Source organism: Hyperoodon ampullatus, assembly GCF_949752795.1.
Source record: "Hyperoodon ampullatus genome assembly, chromosome: 17".
NCBI classification, from domain to species: Eukaryota; Metazoa; Chordata; class Mammalia; order Artiodactyla; family Ziphiidae; genus Hyperoodon; species Hyperoodon ampullatus.
In genome coordinates this window covers 17,211,800-17,238,029 of record NC_136930.1, presented here as the reverse complement: position 1 = coordinate 17,238,029, position 26,230 = coordinate 17,211,800, and the positions used below count along the sequence as shown (strand labels likewise).

The window sequence follows — 26,230 nt, the reverse complement described above, 5'->3', positions numbered from 1 at the left end:
AAATCCATTGATTCCACCACCTTTTTACTATTTCTTACTTCCCGCAGTCCTCACATGTTTCTTTATCTAGCTTAAATTCCTTATGCTTTGTATGTACCCTCAGCTCTCTTCCCCCCTTGGTTAGTACATGCTTAGCAAAATCCCAACCCAAATCCCAACTCTGCCTTCCCTTCTGAGTTACCGATGAACGACTTGTAGAGAGGCCAACCCCTCTATTTCTGTACTAAATCCCAACCCTTCTTACCTATTCAAGGTATTATTAACAATATTAACAATAATTATTAATATTACTTAGACTCATAAATACTATCTTTCATTCAAGAATATACTAATTACTCTAGTACTCACTCTTTAAAAATGAGCAACAGGCTAAATGGTGTGGTCTATGACCAAAACACCCAGAGCAGTAGGTGTAGGTTGGCAAAGGGATCTCTAGATCTCCTTAAAACCCAAGGGAATCTGGGACTGTCTAGAAAAAATAATGTGGACCACAACAAACCTGGTCCATTAGAAGGGGAATTTAATGACACAGAAGAAAGTTAAGGGAGGGGAGGGGAGAGAAAGCTGGATCCTTTTTGTGGAAAGCAAAGTCCTTTGCATTTATGCATGCCTACCAGTGGTTTTAAGTGAGATACAAACTGTATTTTAATGAAATAAATGATTATCTCTGGCATGAAAAATTTAAACCTAGGCCCAACTCATTAATTTTCTTGGGACATTAACCAGTTATATGGCAATTTCCATATATGTGCATATATATTTTATACACACACACACACACACACACACACACACACACTTACAGTAGTGGTTTTCAGCTTGGCTATTCATTGGAATCACCAAGGGAGCTTTAAAAAATACTTATGCCTGAGTCTCACTCTGAGAAATTCTAATTTAATTGGTCTTGGATGAGGCCTAGACATCAGGATTTTTTTAAAGCTCTCAAATGACCCAGGTATGCATCCGGAGTTGAGAAACACAGGATAGAGATTAATGTCTTCAGGGTGGTATAGAATTGTGTTCTTATACATACTTCATGGGAGGTAGTGATCTATCTACATGCTTTCCTCTTTCCTCCACTGAGTCTTACAGAATGTGAACAACTTGTAGAACTTTTAATGTGTGACTATTAAATAAAAAATATATGTATTTAAAACATTATTTATTTTTTAATTTTTGGCTGCATAGGGTCTTCATTGCTGCACGCGGGCTTTCTCTAGTTGCGGTGAGCGAGGGCTACTCTTCGTTGTGGTGCTCAGGCTTCTCATTGCTGTGGCTTCTCTTGTTGCGGAGCACCAGGTCTAGGCATGCGGGCTTCAGTAGTTGTGGCACGTGAGCTTCAGTAGTTGTGGCTCGCGGGCTCTAGAGCGTAGGCTCAGTATTTGTGGTGCATGGGTTTAGTTGCTCAGCGGCATGTGGGATCTTCCCGGACCAGGGATCGAACCTGTGTCCCCTGCATTGGCAGGCAGATTCTTATCCACTGCGCCACCAGGGAAGCCCTAAATAAAAAATATTTTAATGTTTGCCTTGTCCCCTTTTGTTTTTATACTCACTTTTTAATGGAACTCTGAAGTAATTTGTTACACCTTATATTAAAGTGAGTTACTATGACATTGCTGTATCTCTTAAGTACCTAAATCCAGTTCTTTATTTCTCCTATGAATTGTTTTGATTTTCTCAAATCTCAGAAGGCTATTATAATATAGAGTATAAGGAAGAGAGCCATGAGTAACATAAAGTGGTATTTTCTTTTTTTACTTTATTTCTCTACTTTGATGAGTTGTGTATGTGCACGGCTAAGTGTTAGGAAAGCTGCTCTCGTACTGACACTTTGAGAAGGTTTACTTTGGAATAGATATCACTGAGGGAGGCAGTATTACCCAGTGGCCTTGAAGCGAAGTGTTTTTTTTTGTTTTGTTTTTTTTAAATTCTTGCTAGATTTCCCAAGCATGATCTTTGCCCTGCATTATCCAGCTTGTGTGGCCTTGAGCAACTAATTTAGAATCTCAGCTTTCTCATCTGTAATTTGAGAACTATGATACCTATTCTAGTGTAGTATAATGGAATGATGATTTGTAAATTTTCAGCAATTATGTTGATGATGAAGGTACCCAGATAATTGTCTCATTGCATGTTAGTTGTATATAGGATTAAAAAATCCTTGGTAAACTGTCTATTGAGTATTTATAATATGACAGAAAGACACTGTTCCTTATTGGAGCTTTCTACTCTGCTGTTTTCTGCGATGCCTCTCTTTGTATACTCTGGATTCAAGTACTTTATTAGATATGTGCTTTGCAATTATTTCTGCTTCTTTGTGGCTTATCTTTTTTTGACACTGTCTTTTGAAGAACAGTAATTGTTAATTTTGATGAACTGCAGTTTATCCATTTGTTCTCTTATAGATTTTGCTATTGGTATTATATCTAAGAAATCTTTGCCCCATCAAAGGTCATAAGATTTTCTTCTGTGCTTTCTTCTGGATGTTATATAGTTTAAGTTTTTACATTTGGGTCTTATATCTAGGTCTAATTGCCAGTTTGAGTTAATTTTTGTATATGATGAGTTATGGAAAAAGATATATATATATATATATATATATATATATATTTGCATATGGATGTCCAGTTGTTGAAGAGATTTTCCTTTCCTTACTGCATTGCCTTGGTACCTTTGTCAAAAATCAGCTGTCCATATATATGTTTGTTTATTTCTGAACTCTGTTCTGTTCTGTTGGTCTATTTTCCTATCTTTTATGCAAATACTATGCTGTTTTGATTACTGTAGCTTTATAATCTGGTAGTACCAGCCCTCTAATTTTGTTCTTCATTTTCAGAGTTGTTTTGGCTATTCAACATCCTTTGCATTTTCATATGAATTTTAAAGTCAGCTTGTCCATTCTATAAAACACCTTGGTGGGATTTTGAATAGAATTGCAATTAATTTATAGCTCAATTTGGGGGAAATTAACATGTTAGAAAAACTGAGTCTGCCAACCTATGAACAGAGTATCTCTTATTTATTTAGATATTCTTTAATTTCTGTCAACAATATTTTGTAGTTTTCAGTGGACAGGTATTTCTCATCTTTAGGTTTATCTCTATTTCATATTTTTGATGCTATTTTAAGTGGTATTGTTTTTCAAATTTCAATTTATAATTCTTATTAAGCATTGCTAGTGTATAAAAATACACTGATATTTTTCTGTTTTATATATTTTATTTTATACATATTAAAGCATTGAAATATATGTATAACATTTGTGTATAAATACACACATATGAGCATGTAGAATAAAAGTGCGAATACAGAAATCAGGAAATTCCTACTTTTTCCATTGTAGGTTAACTTTATTTGATACCGTGAAATAGTGCTAAAAATAACTGCCTCTCTAATATAGGGAATCTGCATAGTGCCTAAGAATTTAGAAGAGAGAGAAATATATCAGGTTACTTTTATATTACATTAAAAGTTTTTTTGTAAAAATTTTTGATACAGTTTTAAAGGTTACTTTCCATTTACAGTTATTACAAAATAGTGGCTATATTCCCCATGTTGTACAATACATCCTTGAGCCTATCTTATGCCCAGTAGTTTGTACCTTCCACTCCTCCATCCTTACATTACCCCTCTCCTCCTCCCTACTGGTAACCACTAGTTCGTTTTCTATATCTGTGAGTGTGCTTCAAAAATACACTGATTTTTCTATATTGATCTAGCATCTTGCAGTCTTGCTAAACTCACTTATTAGTTCTAGTAGCCTTTTTCTTTTTTTTTTTTTTTTTTAAGATTCTGGTCGGTGTCCCACAAGCTATTTGTAAATAAAGACAATTTTAAATCTTACTTTCCAATCTGAATGTCTTTTATTTATTTCTCTTGCCTAATTGCATTGGCTAGAACTTACAGTGCAATGTTGAATAAAAGTAGTGAGAGGCAGATATCTCTAACTTGACTTTATGGGCAGTCATTCAGTTTTTCTTCATTAATTTTGATGTTAGATGTAGCTTTTTCTGTAGATGCCTTTAATCAGATTGAGGAAATTCTTCTTTATTTTATTTTATTATTATTATTATTTTTTTGCTGAGAGTTTTTTTTTTTTAATTTTTTTTTTTTTTAATTTTTTTTTGCGGTATGCGGGCCTCTCACTGTTGTGGCTCTCCCATTGTGGAGCACAGGCTCCGGATGCGCAGGCTCAGCGGCCATGGCTCACGGGCCCAGCCGCTCCGCGGCATGTGGGATCTTCCCGGACCGGGGCACGAACCCGTGTCCCCTGCATCGGCAGGCGGACTCTCAATCACTGCGCCACCAGGGAAGCCCTTGCTGAGAGTTTTAACATGAACAGATGTTGGTTTTTGTCATATGGTTCTTCTACATTGATTGAGATGGTCATATGATTTTTCCATTTTTAATCTCTTAGTATTGTGAGTTACATTGACTGACTCTGAAATGTAGAATCAACCCTTGCCTTCCTGGGATAAAATGCTTGGTTGTAAAGTATTATCTCACTTCTATATTGATAGATTCCATTTGTTATTATTTTGTTAAGGATTTTTATGTTTATCTTTATGAGAGGTATTGGTGTGTAGTTTTGTTTTCCCTGGTAGTATCTTATTCTGGTTTCGGTATCAAGGTAATGCTAGCTTCATAGAATAAGTTGAGAGGTGTTCCTTCTGATTCAAGTTTTGGGAAGAGTTTTTGTAAATTGGCATTATTTCTTCCTTAAATGTTTGGTAGAATTTATCATCAAAACCATCTGGGCCTGGAGTTTTCTTTGTGGAAAGATTTTAAATTACAGATTGAATTTCCTTAACATGTATAATGGTGTTCAGGTTACCTGTTTCTTCTTGAATGAGCTTTAGTAACTGTGGCTTTTAAGAACTTATGTTGTTGAGTTTATTGGCATAAAGTTGTTAAAAAAATATTCCCTTGTTTCTTTTTAATATTTTAAGAATCTGTAGTGATGTCACCTCTCTCATTCCTGATACTGGTAATTTGTGTCTTATCTTTTTTTCATGATTAGTCTGCACAGAGGTTTACAAATTTTATTGATCTTTGCAAAGTACCAGCTTCTGGTTTTATTGATTTTTTTTTCTCTATTATTTTTCTGTATTTATTTTCTTATGTTCGCTTTTACGTTTATTACGTTTTTTCCTATTTACTTCAGGTTCGAGTTACTCTTTTTCTGGTTTCTTCAGATTAAAGCTGAAGTTAACTTACTTGAGACCTTACTTCTTCTCTAGTATAGGCATTTAGTGCTAGAAATTTCCCTTTAGTACTGTTTTAGCAGTGCCATCTTTTGAAATGCAGAGTTTTCATTTTCATTCTGGTTAAAATACTTTGTATTTTCCCCTTGGTTTCTTCTTTTACCCATAGGTTATTTATTTATTTTTTTTTTGGTACGCGGGCCTCTCACTGTTGTGGCCTCTCCCGTTGCGGAGCACAGGCTCCGGACGCGCAGGCTCAGCGGCCATGGCTCACGGGCCCAGCCGCTCCGCGGCATGTGGGATCTTCCCGGACCGGGGCACGAACCCGTATTCCCTGCATTGGCAGGCGGACTCTCAACCACTGCGCCACCAGGGAAGCCCCTACCCATAGGTTATTTAGAAATGTGTTATGTAGTTCCCAAATATTTGGAGATTTTCCAGAGATCTTTCTGTTATTATTTTCTTTTTTTTTTTTTTTTTTTTTTTTTTGCGGTAGGCGGGCCTCTCACTGTTGTGGCCTCTCCCCTTGCGGAGCACAGGCTCCGGAGCACAGGCTCAGCGGCCACGGCTCACGGGCCCAGCCGCTCCGCGGCATGTGGGATCCTCCCAGACCGGGGCACGAACCCGCGTCCCCTGCATCGGCAGGTGGACTCTCAACCACTGCGCCACCAGGGAAGCCCTGTTATTATTTTCTAATTTAATTCCATTGTGGTCAGAGAGCATACTGTTCATCACTTGACTCCTTAGAATTTGTTGTGACTTGTTTTATGGTCCAGAATATTGTCTGTCTTGGTAAATTTTTTGTGAGAAATTGAGAACAAATGTATATTTGTTCTTCTTGGGTAGAGTGTTTTAAAAACATTGCAGTCAGGTTATGTTGGTTGATAGTGTTGTTCAGGTCTACTATATTCCTCCTGATTGTCTGCTTGGTCATTGTTATATCAATTATTGGGAGAGAGGTATTGAATCTCTGACTTTAATTGTGGATTCTTTATTTCTCTTTGCAGTTCTGTTAGTTTTTGCTTCATGTATTTTGACACTCTGTTATTAGTCGCCCAAATGTTTAGGATTGTTAATCCTCTTCTTGATTAACTGGCCCCTTTATCGTTACGAAATGACCTTTGTTATCACTGGTAGTAGTCTTTGCTCTGGAATCTACTTTGTCTGATATTTATATAACCATTCTGACCTTTCATTGCTTTATGTTATCATGATAAAGTTTTTTCTATCCCATTGCTTTTAAACCATGTGTCTTTATAGTTGAAGGTAGCATACAGTTGGATTTTGTTTTTTTATCCAGTTTGACAATCTCTACATTTCAAATGGGGGCATTTACACAATTTTGTTTTAATTTTCACAACCATTCTCTGTGTTCTTATTACCCCACTTTCACTAAAGAAGTAAGAAAACAGAGGGAAAGAATTAACTTCCCTAATGTTACACATAGTAAATGGTGGATTGTGACTTCAGCTCATAAACAGTATGTCCCAGGAGTCCTACTCAAAATTATAAAATTTTTATTGTAGTGGGACTCTTTTTTTCTCTCCAGTTTTATTAAGATATAATTGACATAAAATGTTGTATTAGTTTTAGGTGTACAATATAGTGGGATTCTTAAGAGGTTTCAGAAAAGCAGAGGATTGACTTGGATACATTTGCATTTTATAGAATGTTCATGTTGGTGATGGCATGGTTTGTGGGGTCTTAGTTCCCCAACCAGGGATCAGACCCAGGCCTCGGCGGTGAAAGTGCGGAGTACTAACCACTGGACCACTAGGGAGTTCCCAAGAAGAATAGTTTGAATGAGAAAGTCTTATGTTAAAGGAGTGGTATTAGGATGGTCTTACAGTAATTTAGGAGAGGGATACATTGATACTCTTCACTAAGACATTGGCAAACATTACAAAGAAAGGCCAGATCTGAAAAATATTTTTGAAGTTGAATCAACTGGATGCAGGGGAGAATACAGAGAGAAATGGAGCAGACAAGGAAGACCATTCAAAGGTGTCTGGCCAGTGAGACTGGGAAAGTGATGACATCTGGAAGATTAGGAGGCAGGAAATCTGAGTTTATAGGGGCTTTAGACTAAGGTGGTGACAACAGAAATAGCAAGGAACGGTTTTGAGGTGTTGTTAAATAAGTCTTAGGAAAGCAAGGACAAACAAAGAAGCTATTGAGGTTTTGAACCTGAATTAATGGAAGAATAATGGATGGAACATTCTGGAGCATGAACTGATTTGGAGGAGAATGGGAGAGATAATGTATTCTTTGTGGCAGAGTTCTTTGTTATATACTGTAATTTGAAAGCCAAAAGACCTAGTCATTGAAAAATCATTTTAAGATCGGGTAAATGAATTAAAGATATGTTTTAGGTAAAATTTTTAAACTGAATCAGAATAAAAGAAAAATTATTCACTTTTAATAGATAGGTACATATTTTGAATTTCAAATGATTATAAATATTTTCAACTCTGTATTTTAAAAAACTGAAAGCCTACAGGAAAAATTGAAAGAGCAGTATAATGGATCTTTCAGATTTACTAATCATTCAGTTATTTACTGCATTGCTACATTTACTTCTTTTCTTGCTCCTTCTGTATAAATACATACTTCTTCCTTGAACAATTTGAAAATAAATTTCAACCATCATGACATTTTATCCTTAAATACTTGTATATCTATCTTGTAAGACCAAAGACATTCTTCTTCATAGCCGTAGTACTATAATCACTCAAGAAACTTAAACTTGACTGAGTTTGTTTAGTATATTATAGTCTATAGCCAAATTTTCCTGGTTGTTCTCTAAATGCCCTTTATACTTTCTTCCCAGTACGGATCCAGTCAGGGATCATACATTGTACTTTATTACACCCCATCATGTCTCTTCAGCATCCTTTAATCTAGGACAGCCCCATGCATTCTTTTGTTTGGTTTTTTCTTTCATAATATTGACAGTTTTGAAGAGTTTAGGTCAGTTGTCTTATAGAATATACCATAACCCAGATCTGCCTGATTGTTTCCCTATGATTAGATTCAGGGTAAACATTTTTAGCCAAGAATGCTACATACTTCTCATTGGATCATATCAGGAGGCACATGATGTCCCTTTGAATGATTATTGATGATGCTAACTTTAATCACTCTGTTGTTAAAGGTATTTTCTACCTGATTTCTTTCCTGCAAAGACATTTATTTCTTCATAATTAATAAGTATTTTGAGGTTCATACCTTATATTCCTACAAAGTAGTAAGCTGTCTGTGGAGTAAAACAGCAGATTGTATGTGTATCCTGTAACTTGATCCTAAATTTTAAAGGTGAACAATAGGTTTTTGGATGCATATGGAAATCCGGTGTAAATGGAATGTTAGGATGTGCAAGGGGAGGGGTGGGTGTGAAATGAAGATGGACAGGTAGCTCCTTGTGCCACGTTACAAGGGGAACAGTCGAAAGTTTTTAACCTGGTGTTGTTTGGAGTGATGCAGTTGGATTTGAGTTTTCAAAAGATAGTTCTGTTTAGCAGCAGTCAGTTGGGAGATTATTATATCTAAGCTAAGATGATGAAAGACTGTATCTAGTGCAGCAGTGTCAGTGGCAGAGAGAGGAAGGAGATTTGAGAAATATTCATGAGGTTAAAATTGACTGAATTTGGTCACTGGTTAAAGGTTGGTTGTGGAGGACTGAGAGTTCCTTGGTGACAGAATATTTAATAGGATTTCCTGACTCACTGACTAGACTGTGCTAAGTATAAAGTTTAAGGAATTAGATTTTGTAAAAGTTACAGAGACAGGACCTTTTGGATTCTCGTATAGTTTCTCTTACTCTTTGTTCTTGTTCTACTTTTTTGAGGACTGTTTGACTGACATTAACAGTATGATTCCATTTAGGGAAGCCATTTCTTCTTGATATGTTCTACCCAACATGTACACTTAGAGCTGCCGTTAAGCCTTTGGATAGAACAGAATTTGGCACAATCTCTTAAAATTCATTCACTAGTTAGAATAAGATTTTTTGTTGCAAATGATCTGTAAGCTCAACTCTAGCTCTAAAATTTTGATTCTGTGGTGTATCTGTTTTTCTCTCAGACAGCACACTTTATTTCCTGAAAAATTTCAATGTTTTCTTTGTCTCTGTATGTTTTTCCAAGATGTTCTCAGTGCAGCTGAGTCTTGGGGAGCAGACATGGGAATCCGAAGGGAGCAGTATAAAGAAGGCCCAGCAAGCTGTCGCTAACAAGGCTTTGACTGAATCTACGCTTCCCAAACCAGTTCAGAAGCCGCCCAAAAGCAGCGTTAACAATAACCCAGGTATGGCCCTGACTCGTTTCCTCCTGTTGTCATCTTCTGCATGTGCTTTTCTCTGTATTTTCCTTCATACAGGCCCATTGCATAGTCAACAGGTATTGACAGCACAGCTGGTAAAGACAGCCGAATAATAACTGAAGGTGAGAGAATGAAGACGGTAATTGTAATTATTTTAAAAATTTGCTTTAGTGGATACTCTAAAGGTACATTATTTACTTTTTATGTGTGATAAAAAGACATTTGGATACAAAGAACAGAAAATAGGACTGAGTTTTTTTTTCTAAAGCAAAGATAGAAATGATCAATTTATCTTTCTAAATATATAATATATAATTTAATAATTAAAAATAGTTATTCTTTATTTTAGTTTAATAGAAAATTATAAAACTAGCTGTAAGCATCTTATTATTTTACTTGTTCATGTAGAAATGGTTGCCATTTACATGTAGAACATTCATATGGAGTTTAAGAAACCCACAAATCCGAAAAAACCGCCTGTGTGTAATATACTGCTAAGTAAATGAGTGTTCTAATTTTAATCTCCTAAGAATAATTTAAAAAAGTTGTTCTAATTGCATGCAGTACCCAAAACGTTATATGTCCAGTTATCTATTGGGAAGCGCAAACCTGTATCAGACACAGTGCATGAATTGGTAGCCTCAAATTAATGAAGTTCCATAAGTTTAGTGCCAGCCCTATGTCCGTTTACTCATTTGTTAACCTATTAATGCAAGTGGTTACCTTCTGACCGATACTGCTTTAGATGGAGTACTTTTGTGACAGAATGAAAAAAGACACTTGCCTGCCAGCAGCGACTCTGTAGTCTGTTTAATTATAGTTCACATGCTCATGGTCAGAGTCAGGTCAGACACTTCTTTCCCACGTGGCACGTGTTAGGTAGACAGTCTCCTCTTGCAAGGACTGCTTTTTCCAGAACTCCATGACTTTCCTGGTAGTAGTCCTTTTGCATCTGTTCAGCTGATTCCAGTATTTATTAAGTGTGGGTAAATAAGTGAAAATATCATTATAATACAGAAAAAAACCCAATTCAGCTTGAAACTGGTAAGAGGCTATATATTTTTTTAACTTTTAAAACTCTCTTCAGATTACTGGTTGACCATTAGCACCACACCACCACCTCTATTTATTAAGCCTTTGTTTTAATATATCTAAGGGTTATAAACCATTGTCCTTTGCTGTGAGGATTTTAGTCATTTACATAAAACATGTAACTCAGTGGTAAAGACTAAGTACCAAGTGAGTAATAATAGGCATCAGTATTATAAGTAATGATAAACATGGAGTGAAGTAGTTGAGGTGAGATACAGGTCATGAATAGAGAGTAGGCACGTATAGAGGAGAGAAAAGAATATTCCAGGCTGAGGGAATACGATGAGGAAAGGCATTGGAATAGGAATCTGGGTGATGGGTTTTGCAAAAAAATTTTTTTTGTAGACGGTTTTTTTTTGTTGTTTTTTTTTTTGCGGTACACGGGTCTTTCACTGCTGTGGCCTCTCCAGTCGCGGAGCACAGGCTCCGGATGCGCAGGCCCAGCGGCCATGGCTCACGGGCATAGCCGCTCCGCGGCATGTGGGATCTTCCCGGACCGGGGCACGAACCCGTGTCCCCTGCATCGGCAGGTGGACTCTCAACCACTGCGCCACCAGGGAAGCCCCTTGTAGCTGGTTTTTAATTAGAGCAGGTAAGTGGCTAGTAAGAGACAAGACGAGAGATGTAGTTAGAAAGTAGATTGTGATGGACTTGACTGCAGCTTTAGGAGATAAATTTTATCCATAGTTTGGATTAATTTTCACGAGCAGGTAGATGATGTGTTTAAAAGAGCAGTTTAGGAAGTTGAGTTTGACATGTGAATGGAAGGTGGAAAATACCAAAAGCAAAATCAGTTAGGAAACCACTGCCATAGTTTATGGGTGAAGAAAGAAAAGAAACACATGTGCGTGGAATGCTGTTGCCCCCTCCTCTGCTGGAATATTGCCATGGCAGTTGGAATGGACCGAAGGACAGGTGTTACTGATCCACTGGTGGAAGCCATGCTTGTGGACCAGCCCCCCAGGGCAGATGCTGTGAAGCAAGAGCAGTTGTGTGCTGAGCTTTGGGTCGGGTCCACTTCCAAGGGTTGTAGCCGGAGGTGAACTAGCAAAGGAGTCAGAGGAAGGAGACAGGAGAGAGTCTGGCTCACTGGCCTTTCAGACCAGTGGAGGTAAGAGTTTCCACCATGGGATGTCTCAGTGAGCTGACAGAATGAGTAGATTTTGGGGGGTAAATTTTAATTTTATTTATTTTTATTTTTTTGTGTGACATTTTACACCTTTATTCATTGTTGAGGTAAATTTTTAAAATAAAATATAATATTATGTTCTGGCGAGTGCACAAATTATGGTTGTTGAGCCTTGATGGCGTTTTGCACTGTGAACACTTTGCAGGCTTTACCGGTGCCTCAGAAGCCTCCCTCATGCCCTCTTTTAGTGGATAAACATCTCCAAAGGAACCACTCTTCTTCTCTCTGTCATCCTAGATTTGTTGTGCCTGCTTGTTGGAATCATGCATCATACTTTTTTGTGATAGCTTGGTTTTCTCAATGTCATGTTTGTGAGATTCATTGTGTTCTGTGTTAACAGTCTAGTATTTCTTTGCTATGTAGTATCCTACTGCATGGATATACCACAGTTTACTTATTCATTATACTAATGGTGGACATTTGGGTTGCTTCTAGTTTGGGGCTGTTAGAAGTAAGGTTGCTATGAACATTCTTGTATGTATACATTTTTGTTGGCTATGTAGCTAGGATTGGAATTGTTGGGTCGTAGGTTTTGCTTGTTTTCAGTGTTAATACATAATGTCAAACTTACACATTTCCCTCCCACTAGCAGTATATGAGAGCTTTCCACATCCTTGTCAATATAGGGTATCTTAAAATTTCTACCTGTTCTTCTGGGGATATGGTAGTATTTCATTGTGGTTTGAATATGCATTTCCCTAATAATTAAAGTGATTACCTTTTCATATGCCTGTTGCCATTAGGATCTTCTCTGCTGTTGATATATTTTTCCTGTTAAGAAACTGCCTTGTCAGTTTTTAAATTTTTTCAATTTTTTATTGACTTATAGGGTTCTTACATATTCTGGATTAATATACTTTGTCAGATATGTGTATGGCAAATATCTCCATATTCCTCATGGTGCATTTTGATGAACATAAATTTTTATATTAATGAAGTCTAATTTATTAGTCTTTTCCCTTATGGTTAGTGCTTTTTAAAAATTGAAGTCAAATTGACACATACCATTATATTAGTTTCAGGTGTACAACATAATGATTTGATATTTGTATATATTATGAAATCACCACAATATCTCATTAACATCTGTCACCATACATAGTTATTAAACTATTTTCTTTCTCATGATGAGAATGCTTTGGATATGCTCTCTTCGCAACTTTCAAATATAAACTACAGTATGATTACCTGTAGTCGCCATGCTGTATATTACATCCCCAGGACTTATTTGTTTTATAACTGGAAGTTTGTACCTTTTGACCTCCTTCACCTATTACACCTCCCCCCACTTCACACCTCTGGCAGCCACCAATCTCTTCTCTGTATCTATGAGTTCTGTTTCTTTGTGTTTTCTTGTTTTTAGATTCCACATATAAGTGAGGTCATATGGTATTTGTCGTTCTCTGTCTGACTTATTTCATTTAGCATAATGCCTTCAAGAGCCATCCATGTTGTCACAAATAGCAAAATTCTTTTTATCGCTGTGTAATAGTCTATTGTATATGTGTATCATCACCTCTTCTTTATCCATTCATCCATCAGTGGACACTTAGCTTGCTTCCATGAACATGGGGATGCGTATATCTTTTCAAGTTAGTGTTTTTGTTTTTTCGGGATAAATGCCCAGAAGTGGAATTGCTGGAATGCTGGTACTTTTTTTGTTCTATTTAAGACATCTTTATCTCCCACAAAATTGTGACGATAACCTCATATTATTTTTAGAAGTTTTATTATTTTATCTTTTAAATTTAGATCTACAGTCTGTCAGGAATTGAGGTTTATGTATGAGGTGAGGTAGGAGTCAAGATTTTTTTCTTCCTTTTAATATATAGACATTCGGTTAACTTAACACTTTTATTGAAAAGACGGTCCATTCCTGTCTGCACTGCAGAGGAGGGGAGATCCAGTCCTGACTTCACAGGAAGTAGATGGACCTTAAATAGTAGTTATGTCCCAGAGAGGAGTTAAATTTAGTACAGCTGGGTAATCTGCTGTTAATGAGGAGGATATCATAGAACTACTTTGCTTTCTCCTTCCTCTTATTTTTTTTAACTATTTTTAGAAATAATTTCTTATACATATAAATTTTGTAGAAAGAGGACATAGAGCTCCCGGCTACCCATCACTCAGAAATGGTTAACATTTCTGAACCTTTTGAGAATAAGTTATGGACATGGTGTCCCATTACCCATTATTTCTTAAGTACACAGACACTGTCCTATCAGGAAGTTAACATCGATCTGGTATCACCGTGTAATCCACAGACTCCAGTCACACTTCACTGATGGTCCCAGTTACGTCCTTTGTAAGACCAGCATCTAATCAGGATCATGGGCTTACTGCTTCTCTTCATTCCACTTCAGTCTGAAACAGTTCCTCAGTCTTTCTTGTTCTTTATGACCTTGACGTTTCTACACATCATTTGTAGAATACCCCTCACGGGAGTTTGTCTGGTGTTTCCTCATGATTTATGCATTTTTAGCATGAATATCACAGAAGTGACCTGGGCTCATCTCAGTGTTTCATATCAGGAGACACACAATACTGATTTGTCCCATTAGTGATGTCTTTTGTTTCTTGGTGAAGAGTACGTCTGCCAGGCTTCTGTATTGTAAAGTTAATTAATTTTAAGTATGTTTTATTATTAAATAGTATAATTAACAAATATATTTTTAAATAAATTTATTTATTTATTGTTTATTTTTGGCTGCGTTGGGTCTTCGTGGCTGCACGCGGGCTTTCTCTAGTTGTGGTGAGTGGAGGCTACTCTTCGTTGCGGTGCGTGGGCTTCTCATTGCGGTGGCTTCTCTTGTTGTGGAGCACGGGCTCTAGGCGCATGGGCTTCAGTAGTTGTGGCTCGTGGGCTCTAGAGCGCAGGCTCAGTAGTTGTGGCGAATGGGCTTAGTTGCTCTGCGGCATGTGGGATCTTCCCAGACCAGGGCTTGAACCCCTGTCCCCTGCATTGGCAGGCAGATTCTTAACCACTGTGCCACCATAGAAGTCCCGAACAATTATTTTCTGAGGAGGTACTTTGAGACTATATAAACATTCTGTTCCTTATCAACCTTTCTTTCACCTACATGAAAGACTGATGATTGATGATTCTTGTCTGAATCCATGACTACTCTGAAGGTTGCCAAAGGGTGATTTTTAATTCCGTATTCTTTTTCGATTTATTAGTTGGCATTCTACCCAAGAGCTTTCTTGTCCCTGTCATTTTTTGTTTGTTTATTTATATCACTATAGACTCTTGGATTTCTGTTTTACCTACAGGTTTAGGATCTTCAATCGTCATTATGTGTTTTGATGCTCAAATTGTCCCAGATTTGGCCAGTGGTATGACCTCTTCAAGTTGACTCCTGTGTCCTTCAGATAATTTCCTCATCGTTCTTTGGGCATTTCTTTCTGGCACGATAAGATGTTCCTAGGTCATCTTGTGTTTTCCCTGCCCTGACTCCAATCATTTCTCCAAGAGCCCTGATTTATTGATTAATCAATTCATTCTTTCAACAGATATTTATTGAGTGACTACTATGTTCCAGGGACTTTTCTAACTTCCTACAAAGTTGTTTCTTTAAGTGTTAGTAGTACGTGGCTCTTTGAAAACTAGTTGTGGCATCTTTTTTTTAATCTGTCACATGATAGGAATCCACAATTGTTGTTATGTACGTTAGTATATCTAATTAATTAGTCTTTTCTTGTCATTGGTAAATATAGAAATTTCCTTTAATGTATCTAAAAACCACTAAAAACTGATTATGTGTTTACAGTGTCAACTCTATAGGCATAAAATACATGAGGATTCCTATGCAACGATTATCTTTATGCAACCTGGGTCTAACCGTCACATGTTGAAAACAATGGTACTAGCATTTCCTAGAGACAGCTCATAGTTTGAAGTTATTCTTTAAATGTTTTCTGTGAGAGCATTACTATGTAAGCAACGAGAGGTATGCACGTGTGGAGATGTCAGTCTCATTCTGTAGGAAACAGATGGAGTACTTCACTCAGAGGAGTTGAAACCTTTTCTGTGTGGTTTGTGCTTTTCTGCTTCTCTTCTACTGTCCTTCACAACACCAGTTTCTGGCATTTCTATGAAGAAAACGTACTGTAAGCCTTACTTTCAGATGAGGAATTTGTATGAGATTATTTCTTTATTTAAATAATGTGAATACAGTACTTTTACCTAGTTTAAAATGCAATTTTGGTGTGGATGGCAGACATAGTCTATCCTACCAGTGCATTAAAATCATCTCACTGTTCATTTTCAAACACATTACTTTCCTGTTTATTGCCATACTTAAAGGATGAGGTCTTTCGAGCTTTTTTTTTTCTTTTCTAGTTTTCCCATTTGAACTTTATACTATTTGTGCCTGTATGAATGTTGCAAAGTAGAATTCGTAATGACATAAATTGTACAACTGCTTAATCTGTTAATTATTAAACTGAAATCTTTATGGAATAAGAAAAATGTAAACTTCTAAAGGTGTGGATGGCTCTTTGGTGTTAAAAGTTCTCTTTGGAGAACTGTTAGGCAGTTTCAACTTTATTGTTAAACATGAACCTACCCTCTGACCTAGCAATTCCACTGCTAGGTGTATGTATACCCAAGTGAAAAGAGTGTATATGTCTGCTGAGAGACTTACTGAAGAGTGTTCAAGGTGGCTTGATACTTAATAGCCTCAAACTGAAAGCAACCCAGATGTCCCGTCAACGGCAGATTAGATCAACTGAGTGGAATGCTCTTCAGTGGTAAAGTTTGAAAGTGATCCTCAACAAAGCATTATGTTGAGTGAAAGAAGCAAGACAAACTAATACATATTTAGATTTGAAGCATAGGCAGAACTAATCTATGACGACAGAAGTCAGAATGGATAACATGGGGAGGTGGGTACTGACTGGGTATTTCTGGGTGATGGAAGTGTGCAGATCTTGATCTGCATAGTGGTTGTGTGAGTGTTACATGTATGATAACTCATGGAGCTGTATGCTTAAGGTTTGTGCATTTTACTTATCCCTCGGTAAAATGCTATAAGAAACAAAGAAAGAAAGAATCCCTTTGTGCTTGACTTGCTCTTCCTCTGCCCTGAGTGTACGTGTTAAATTTGGGGTTTGGACTAATTTGACTTACTATTTAACATGTTAGCTTTTCTTTGCTCTTTTTCTTATCCTTACCTTTTTCTTTTCTGCTTTCTCCTTTGTCCTCCCGCCTCCTTTATTTTTTCCTTTTTCTTAACCTTGGTTTGGTTCCTGTTCTTATTATGCTCTTCCGTGGTTTCATGTGAATTCTTTAGAGATGAGACATAAAACGAGCAGCTTATGACTCTTGATGGCTTGCTTATGACCTAGCAGCCAGTTGTGCATTTGTGTCAGGCTCCACCACCCCTCAGCTAGTACTTTGTGCCCCAGTTTCTCTGCTGCAGGAAGTGGATCCATTTTTTGTTCATGATGAAGGGGAGTCTTTATGGTGCAAAAGGCATAATTCAAATGAAATAATACAGAATTTACATTAGAAATAAATTTTACTCTCTATAAAAGCTTTAGATTCAATTTTGTGATTTGTTATTTGGAACATATATATGTATATTTACTAAATAACCCTTTTTGGCACTTAAAATAACTTGACATAATAACTGTACATTGTGTGTTATATTTTATGGGATTTTTCAAACTTTTTCAAAAGTAGAAAAGATAAGCTCTTGAACATCCCTGTACTTGTTATCAGGCACAACAGCTACTCACACATCCCATCTTGTTTCTCATCTCTCTGTGCTCTGAATTATTTTGAAACAAATCTCAGACATATCACTTCATCCATAAATGCTTCAGCATGTATATTTTAAGATTATCCACAGAAAGCATTACTTGTATTTACTATTTTGTCCTGTTGTTGGTTATAGAAAAAACTCAAAATTTATTTTCATTAGATAAGTCCAAGAGTTACTGATGACCGTGTACATGTTGCTAATTCTAGTTGCTTGATAACCAAAATAGAACTTAAAATAGTCACAGATGATAATGCTTTTAATGATTAAGTCGTTGTAAGCTTTCTGGAGTCAGTAACTTTGAAATTCAGTAGTTGCTTTATAATATCCAAACGAAGCCATCTGTGAATCTTCTGTTTTCCTTGTTTTGAAACAGTGGGACTATAAAGTTGAATTTTTGGTCATTAATGTACAGAAAATGTTGCAACAACCCCAAAGAGATTTCACTAGAAACGATTTTCCTGTTTATGTTGCTTGTTTATGCACCCCCTTAGAAAATCAGGCAGAATGGCATCCACTGCCACCTTCTTCCATGGTAATTATATGTAAAATAAATATGGACTGCATGATTTATTATGGAAATATTTCACTTGTGTGCCTTTAATATTTCTTTTAAACAGGTAGTATAACACCAACTGTGGAACTGAATGGGCTTGCTATGAAAAGGGGAGAGCCTGCCATCTACAGGCCGTTAGATCCAAAGCCTTTCCCAAATTATAGAGCTAATTACAACTTTCGGGGCATGTACAATCAGAGGTTTGTATGTCTTCTTTGGTTTTGTTCTTATTTATTATTTTACGCATATTGTAAAAGTTTCTGAAACTCAAAAGGTATTTCTGTTGTAAAGAAAATTCACTCGGGGCATTTTGCATGGAATTTAGGTATATCAAGCTTATCAGGAATACTTAAAGTAATAAATAAAGAAAATTAGCTTTTTCAGGAGCTGGTTGTTGCTGAGTCATAAGAGCCCTGTGTTTGCTGCACGCAGGACCATGTTTTAAAATCATTCCACAGTGTGGTGTGGGCTCTCCAGTTATCTTGCTCATTTAGTCACCAAGCAGATGCTTAGCTTAATTAGTGCTTTTCTTAATTTTTCCACATACATCGCAAATATGACTGTTTATAACTTTTAGGAAAGTTGTTAGAAGGATTTACTCAGTATTTCTGCACACTGAATAATTTTGTGATAGTTATAAGAGTAACAGAATTTTTTTTTGCAAGCATGGCAGAATTCTTTTAAAAAGTTCAGGTTTTTTTTCCCTGATCATTTATAAAAGTCATGTAACTCATTGTTGAGAATATGGAAATGCAGAAAGTTAAAAATACAAATAATTTGCAATCCCAGAATTAAACACCTTTAATATTTGGTTGTAGTTTACATTCTTTTTATTATTTGCGTATAAATATATTTAACCAAATTGAAATTATCCTTTATATGCAATTTCTGTATTGCTTTATGGAGGTATAATATATGAACAGTAAAATGCACAGATCGTAAGTGTACATCTTGATGACTTTTTTATTATTTCACTTATGTATATATGTATTTATAGTTTATTGGATGACTTTTTAACGTATTTATATCCTCGTGTGATCACCACCCCATCAAACTCCAGAACATTTGCATCACCCTGAGAGTTTCCTCACACTTATTTGCACTTGATACACCTCCTCCCAGAAGTAACCGCTGTTCTATCACCATAGGTTAGTTTTGCCTGCCCTTGAACTTCAATAAATAGACTCACACAGTATTTATTCTTTTGTGTCTGGCTTTTTTCACTTCATATAATGGTTTTCTTGTTTTGTTTGTTTTTGTTTTTTGATTTTTTGAGGTTCATCCATGTTGCTTGTACCTGGGTTCTGCCAGTTTTTATTGCTGAATAATGTTTCTTTGTATGAATATATCATCATTTGTTCATTTTGAGTATGCAGTATTGTGCCCTCTTTTCACTTTAATACAGATATCATTTTTCATATCTTTAAGTAGCCTTTGAAAAATATTTTTGATGGTTATATAATGCTTCATATGGCTAGGGTATATTTTACCAGTATTTAAACAGGTATAAACAATGAATACTTGATAAGTATATTAAAAAAAATACCTGTTTTTGATCGTCTAGATTGTTCCTCCCCTTTTTTTGACAAATATAAATAATGTCGCAGTAAAAATTCCTTATATACAAGTTTTTGTTCACATCACTGATTATTTCCTTAAGATATATTACTATAAGGGGAATATTGGGTTAAAAAGAGTAATGTATTGATATTACTTGATTACATTAAAGCTTATACTAATTTCTCATAGTGTGTTTTGTACTATTCTGACAACATTGAGTTTAAAACACATTGTCTTATTTGATAGTTAAAAAGTGGTGGTATGTTTAAATTTTTTTGGTTTTATTGATAACTTATGAGGCTCAACAGTTTTTCAAATATATTAGTTACTTGTCCATTTTGATTTGTCTATTTTAATTTGCTAAGTTTTATTGCATTGCTTGATCAGTCTTCAGATGTTTATGTGTTGAGGGTATTAGCGTTAAGTCTATTCTATTTGTTTGATTTTCCTGCTTTAAAAAAATCGGCTTTTAGTTTTGTGGGTTTTTTTGTTTTGTTTTGTTTTGCGGTATATGGGCCTCTCACTGTTGTGGCTTCTCCCGTTGCGGAGCACAGGCTCCAGATGAGCAGGCTCAACGGCCATGGCTCACGGGCCCAGCCGCTCCGCGGCATGTGGGGTCTTCCCGGACCGGGGCACGAACCCGTGTCCCCTGCATCGGCAGGTGGACTCTCAACCACTGCGCCACCAGGGAAGCCCTGTGTTTGTTTTTAATGTACTACAGTTTTAAATGTTATATGGTCTAATCTATTAAATTTTTTGGTGTGATTTCTCCCACTGCTTCTATGCCTAAGCAATTCTTTCTCACGTGTGATCAGATATTTGCTGATGCTTAAAAAAATTTTCTTTTTAATTGAGGCATAATTGACATATAACATTGTGTAAGTTTAAAGTATACGATGTATTGATTTGATGCATTTGCAGTAGGATTGCCGTTGTAGTGTTAGCTGATAACCTCTATCCAGTCATATATCATTTCTTTTAGTGTTGGGATGCTGATGCTTTTAAAATCATTTTGTATATTTACCGACCAATTATTACAATTCAGATATTAGGAGAAGTTACTTGTCTAATCAACAGACAATCTAATACTTTTTGGAGTCTTGCTTGGTAGTGGAAAAATGGCCATTTAAGATCTAGTCCTATTCAAATTGTAAATGGTTCGTTTAAATATTGTTCAAGTTCTCTAAGAAAAACTTCTGCCTCTCCCCCCTTCCTCCCCAGTGTGTCTGGGGGGAATTTTCTGTATTGTCCTGGTGGGAAGGGAGGGTGCGGGCTCCTCGCGTCTTTGTAGTAATGTCTCTTGTCCACCAGGTAGCTGATACCTCTCTTGCCTGCCCTGCTGAAACCTGCAGTTGGTGACTTGTAGTCCATCTTTTCCCCCCGGTAATGCTGTCAGAGAGTATTTACCATCTTCCCCTTGCTGTCTTGGCCTAAACTCTTAGCTCTCCTCGGCTCCTTTGGATGTTGTTCCATTCTCATCCTCTTCCGTCTAACTCTGGAGCATCCACTGGCAGGCTTACCAGCTCTCAACTTGGTGTCCACCCTGCACGGGAGGCAAGAGGGATGCACTGTTTCTCTTATAGTTGCTTTATTTCTCTTTTTTCTGTTACATAACCACTGTCTTTCTCATCAGTCTGAGGTTACCTAATATAAATAAAACTATTTGCCTACTTGAGTACAACAGATAGGTTTGATCACCTGAGATAGGAACAGCTTGTCTGTTTTATACTTGAAAGATATTTTACTTTTTTTTTTTTTTTTTTTGCGGTACGCGGGCCTCTCACTGTTGTGGCCTCTCCCGTTGCGGAGCACAGGCTCCGGACGCGCAGGCCCAGCGGCCATGGCTCACGGGCCTAGCCGCTCCACGGCATGTGGGATCTTCCCGGACCAGGGCACGAACCCGCGTCCCCTGCATCGGCAGGCGGACTCCCAACCACCGCGCCACCAGGGAAGCCCTAGAGTAGATACTTTGATGAAAGACAATCTGATAGACTCTAGTCTGCTAGAAGAGGAAGACAAATGAAAAGAAACTAACACAGTGATAGATGTGTCCATTGAATGCTATGGAAACTTTGAGAACAAGCATGGCACTCAGTTTGGGGAATTAAAGAAGCCTCCCAGAAGGAATTGACACCTGAACTGAATCTTCAAGGTTAATGAGGCATAAGCCAGGTGAAGAAGGTAAGAAAAAGCAATCTAGATTTTGGGAACAATGGCAGGGAATCCTGAGAAGTTTAGTTCATTCATGGACTTGCAGGCAATTTGGTTTGAGTGGAATGAAAAGGCTGAAGTTCAGGCAGGTCGATAATATGGATGTCCTCAAGTGGCATGCCAAGAGGTTTAGATTTTATCCTGAAGCTGATTGGAAGCCTTCGAAGGATTTTAAGCTGAGGGATAAAATAATTGTATATCTGTTTTAGGAATATTGCTTTCACAGTATGTGGAAAATAGTTTGTATAGGCTGAAAATTCAAGGGAGAAAGATGTATTACAAGCATGCTGTAATTCAGGCTTAATGTGATGAGAGCCTGGAATAGTGGGGATGGAGAGGAGGGGACAGTGTCTATATACTTAGGAGGTAGACTTGGGGATTGATTTAAAAAAAATTTTTTATAGTTAATTTTTATTGGAGTATGGTTGATTTATAATGTTATGTTTCTGCTGTACGGCAAAGTAAATCAGTTATACATATACATATATACACTCTTTTTTAGATTCTGTTCCCATATGCGTCATTACAGTGTATTGAGTAGAGTTCCCTGTGCTATTGTTATCTATTTTATATATAGTAGTGTGTATGTGTCAATCCCAATCTCCCAGTTTATCCCTCCCGCTCCCCCCTTCCCCTTGGTAACCATAAATTTCTGTGACTCTTCTGTTTTGTAAATAGGTTCATTTGTAGGCATTGGTTGATAGAGGGTGTTAAGGATGACTTTCACATATCTGGGTCACTGCTAATAGTGTTTACAATGAGAGGAGTCGGAGTAGATCTTTGGAAAGATGAGGGATTTGGTTTTGACTGTGTTGAGTTTAAATTGCCTGTGAGATATTTAGGAGGAGTCCATTTTATCATTCTTCGAAGCCTCACTGAAGGGCATTCGAAGATTATCTTTGGCTTTGAGGGCTTGTTGGAGGTACTTATGGGAGGAGGAACTTTAGGGTCTAGAGCTTCCAGAACAGGGATGTGTAATGTATCTTGGAGAGAATGGCATTGTTTAGGATACAACCTAAGTTTGAGTGACACACCTGTTCTTCATTCGTCTAGTATTTATACTTCTTTCCCAAAAGGATTTGGTTTTATTAGATGCCATCATTCAGTCTGGAACAATTTTATGGCATGCACCCACGCCAAGTGCCTCTGGTCCTCAGGTATGGTTGGTGTGTTTTATGTCAAAACAGTATTTGGTTGTCTTTGGCTAAAGTGTCCAGTTCCTGGTCCAGTCACTTGTAGCTAGGTTAGTAAAGTAGTTTTCTCTTACCATCTGTAGTATGAGTCATAGCAAGTTAAATAAGGAAAGCATTTGAACTGTTTTGCCAAAAAGTTACTTGTTCTTATAGGCAGATCCCAGTCCCTACTTGAGGCGTCATAGTCTCTTCCCCCCACCCCCAATTCCCCTGGTTAATTAAGCCTATGAGACTTGGAACGTTTTGGACAGCTATGGCTACTAGTAGAAATTTGATAGGTGAAAAGTTTTCTGAAGTATCTGAACTGATTTTATTTCAATATGTTAATTATCAGTAAAACTAGAAATAGTCAAGATTTTAATTTATGAAATAGCTTATTATATTTCAAAGTTTATGTTGTATAGGCTGATGACTAGCTGCTAATTATCATGATGTTGGTGTGCCATTTGTTTTGAGCTTGTTCAAACTATCAATCTAAGTGTTCTTCACCAGTTTGTAATGCCCTTTCAAAAGCATGTTGGAAACAGTTGAGAAACTTTGAATATATTTGTAGCAATAGCAAGTATAGAGCTACAGTTTTGCTTTCTGCCACAAGATGGTGCTTGTGTACTGTTAAAACAGCATACAGACTGCGCCTGTTCACTTTGGTTAGTACTCCAAGGTCTGTGTTTAATTGATTAGTGAGAGGTTAAATCATATGAAATCACCAATATTTGACCTTTCTTTGACCTGTAAATATTCCAGTTTCACGTGGTTCAACCTAATAGGAAAAATTCGGCCAAGTACACAACTCTAAAGCCTCTTGGATAAGTGAAATAAATATGAAGTGGTGAAAATTAGGAATCCATTCTATATATAATTTTACCTTCTGTGTATTACATTCTTGGTTTGGGGAATATATTCTTTCTCTTTAATCATATGCTTTATTCATGGAATGTATGTCAGAACTTTTCAAAATGATACTTTTTAAAAAAAATAAATTTATTTTATCTATTCATTCTTGGCTGCACTGGGTCTTCACCGGTGCTCGCGGGCCCTCTCTAGTTGCAGCATGCGGGGGCCACTCTTTGTTGTGGTGTGCGGGCCTCCCATTGCGGTGGCCCCTCTCACTGTGGAGCACAGGCTCCAGGCACGCAGGCCTCTGCAGTTGTGGCACGTGGGCTCAGTAGTTGCGGCTCACAGGCTCCAGAGTGCAGGCTCAGCAGCCGTGGCATACGGGCCCAGCTGCTCCGCAGCATGTGGGATCCTCCCAGACCAGGGCTTGAACCCACGTCCCCTGCATTGGCAGACGGGCTCCCAATTACTGCACCACCAGGGAAGCCCAAAATGATACTTCTTTTAAAAACGGCATTTCTTCATGGGGATATCACTATATAGAATAGATGTAGAACTGAAAGACTACAAGACAGAACTTTTAATATTTCCTCATATTTTTACATAGAATTATATTAATTAAATTAGGAATGTTTTTTATTTGGGGGAAATAAGTCTAAACCCATAATAGAGAAACATTAAAATATATTGTCTTTTAAAACTTTCATAAGCCAGAGAAGAGAATTTGAATAGGTTACCAAAGCAAAGAGGAGGGAGAATGAACTGAAATTCAATGAAGCCAGGAATCAGAGAGCCAGGGAGATGATTTCAAGGTAAAGGAAGGATTATTCTGAGTCAGAAGCTCTTGTCGTAGGCAGGCTGTGTTTAAAATTAAGAATAGGAACTAGTAACTGAAAGAAAAAAAAAAAGGAACTAGTGGGCATTGTAACCCTTTAAAACAAAATTCACTGCTTGGTTAGACCAGATGTGACACTCTTCATTTTATGAAATAGAAATATAGCTGTTTTCTTTGAAGTATAATATAAAGAGGGTCCCCCAATATATGTTTCCCCCAAATATTAGACAAAAAATCAAATTATTAAAGAAAACATTTTGGAGGCCTATGTTTCTGGCTGTGATGAAATAACTAGGACTAGATTTACATTCTCACCATAAACATCTAGAAAACTTGGGTAAGGGTTTTACATTATACATGAACTGATACAATGTGATGTGAGGAGAAGTTGTGGTAAGTTAAAGATGTATACTGATGCATAGCAAAAAAAAAAAAAAAAAAGAATAGCTAAGAATACAATAGTGGAGATAAAATGGAATCATAAAAAACTTGTAATCTAAAAGAAGGCAGAGAGAGGTAGAAAAGAGGAGTAATGAACACATGGGATAAATAGAGAACAAAGACTAATGTGATAGATTTAAACCCAGTTATGTTGATAACTATGTTAAATGTAAATGGTCTAGAACACTATAGTTAAAAGGTAGAGAAGGTCAGACTATGTAAGAGAGCAGGAGAGACAACTATATGATAAGTAAAGAAATTCACCTTAAATATAAAGACAGATTGGCTAAAAGGGTGGAAAATGATATTCTTTGCGAACGTTAATCATAATAAAGCTGGAGTGGCTATATTTATATCAAAGTAGACTTCAGAACAAGAAATATTATTAGGGATAAAATTACCAATGATGAAAGGGTAAAATCATCAAGAAGGCCTAAAACTGTTCTAAATATACATGCACCTAGTAACAAGCTTAGAATAAGTAAACAGAAAAGCAGTAAGGCTGCTGCTATGGACTGAATTGTGTACCCCCCCAAAATTCATATGTTGAATCCCTATCCCCCGATGCAATGGTATTTGGAGATAGGATTTTTAAAATTTAATTAATCAGTTAATTTATTTGGTTGTGCTGGGTCTTAGTTGTGGCAGACGGGCTCCTTAGTTGTGGCATGCAGACTCTTAGTTGCGGCATGCATGTGGGATCTAGCTCCCTGGCCAGGGATCGAACCTGGGCCCCCCTGCATTGGGAGTGCGGCGTCTTAACCACTGTGCCACCGGGGAAGTCCCTGGAGATAGGATCTTTGGGAAGTAATTAGGCTTAGATAGATTGTGAGGGTTGGGCCCTCAACGAGGAATTAGTGCCCTTAGAAGAACAGACACCAGATAGCTAGCTCTCTGTTCTGCTCCTCCCCTCCCCCCCTACGTGAGGACATAAGAAGTTGGATGTCTACAAGACAGGAAGAGAGCTCTGTCATCAGAAACTGACCATGCTAGCACCTTGATCTTGGACGTCTAGCCTCCACAACTGTGA

The 26,230-nt window shown here is 37.2% G+C and overlaps 1 protein-coding gene across 2 annotated transcripts in view; it reads left to right on the top strand.

The window, feature by feature from the left end:
* Positions 1-26,230, top strand: part of STAU2 (staufen double-stranded RNA binding protein 2) — a gene marked incomplete at its 3' end in the record, with an annotated part of 276,482 nt that overhangs the window by 2,195 nt on the left and 248,057 nt on the right. For both annotated transcript variants that reach the window (XM_079722642.1, XM_079722643.1), the window contains exons 2-3: positions 9,350-9,509; positions 18,191-18,326. In XM_079722642.1, the coding sequence (XP_079578768.1) occupies positions 9,350-9,509; positions 18,191-18,326 (296 nt within the window). The remainder of the gene's footprint in view (positions 1-9,349; positions 9,510-18,190; positions 18,327-26,230) is intronic.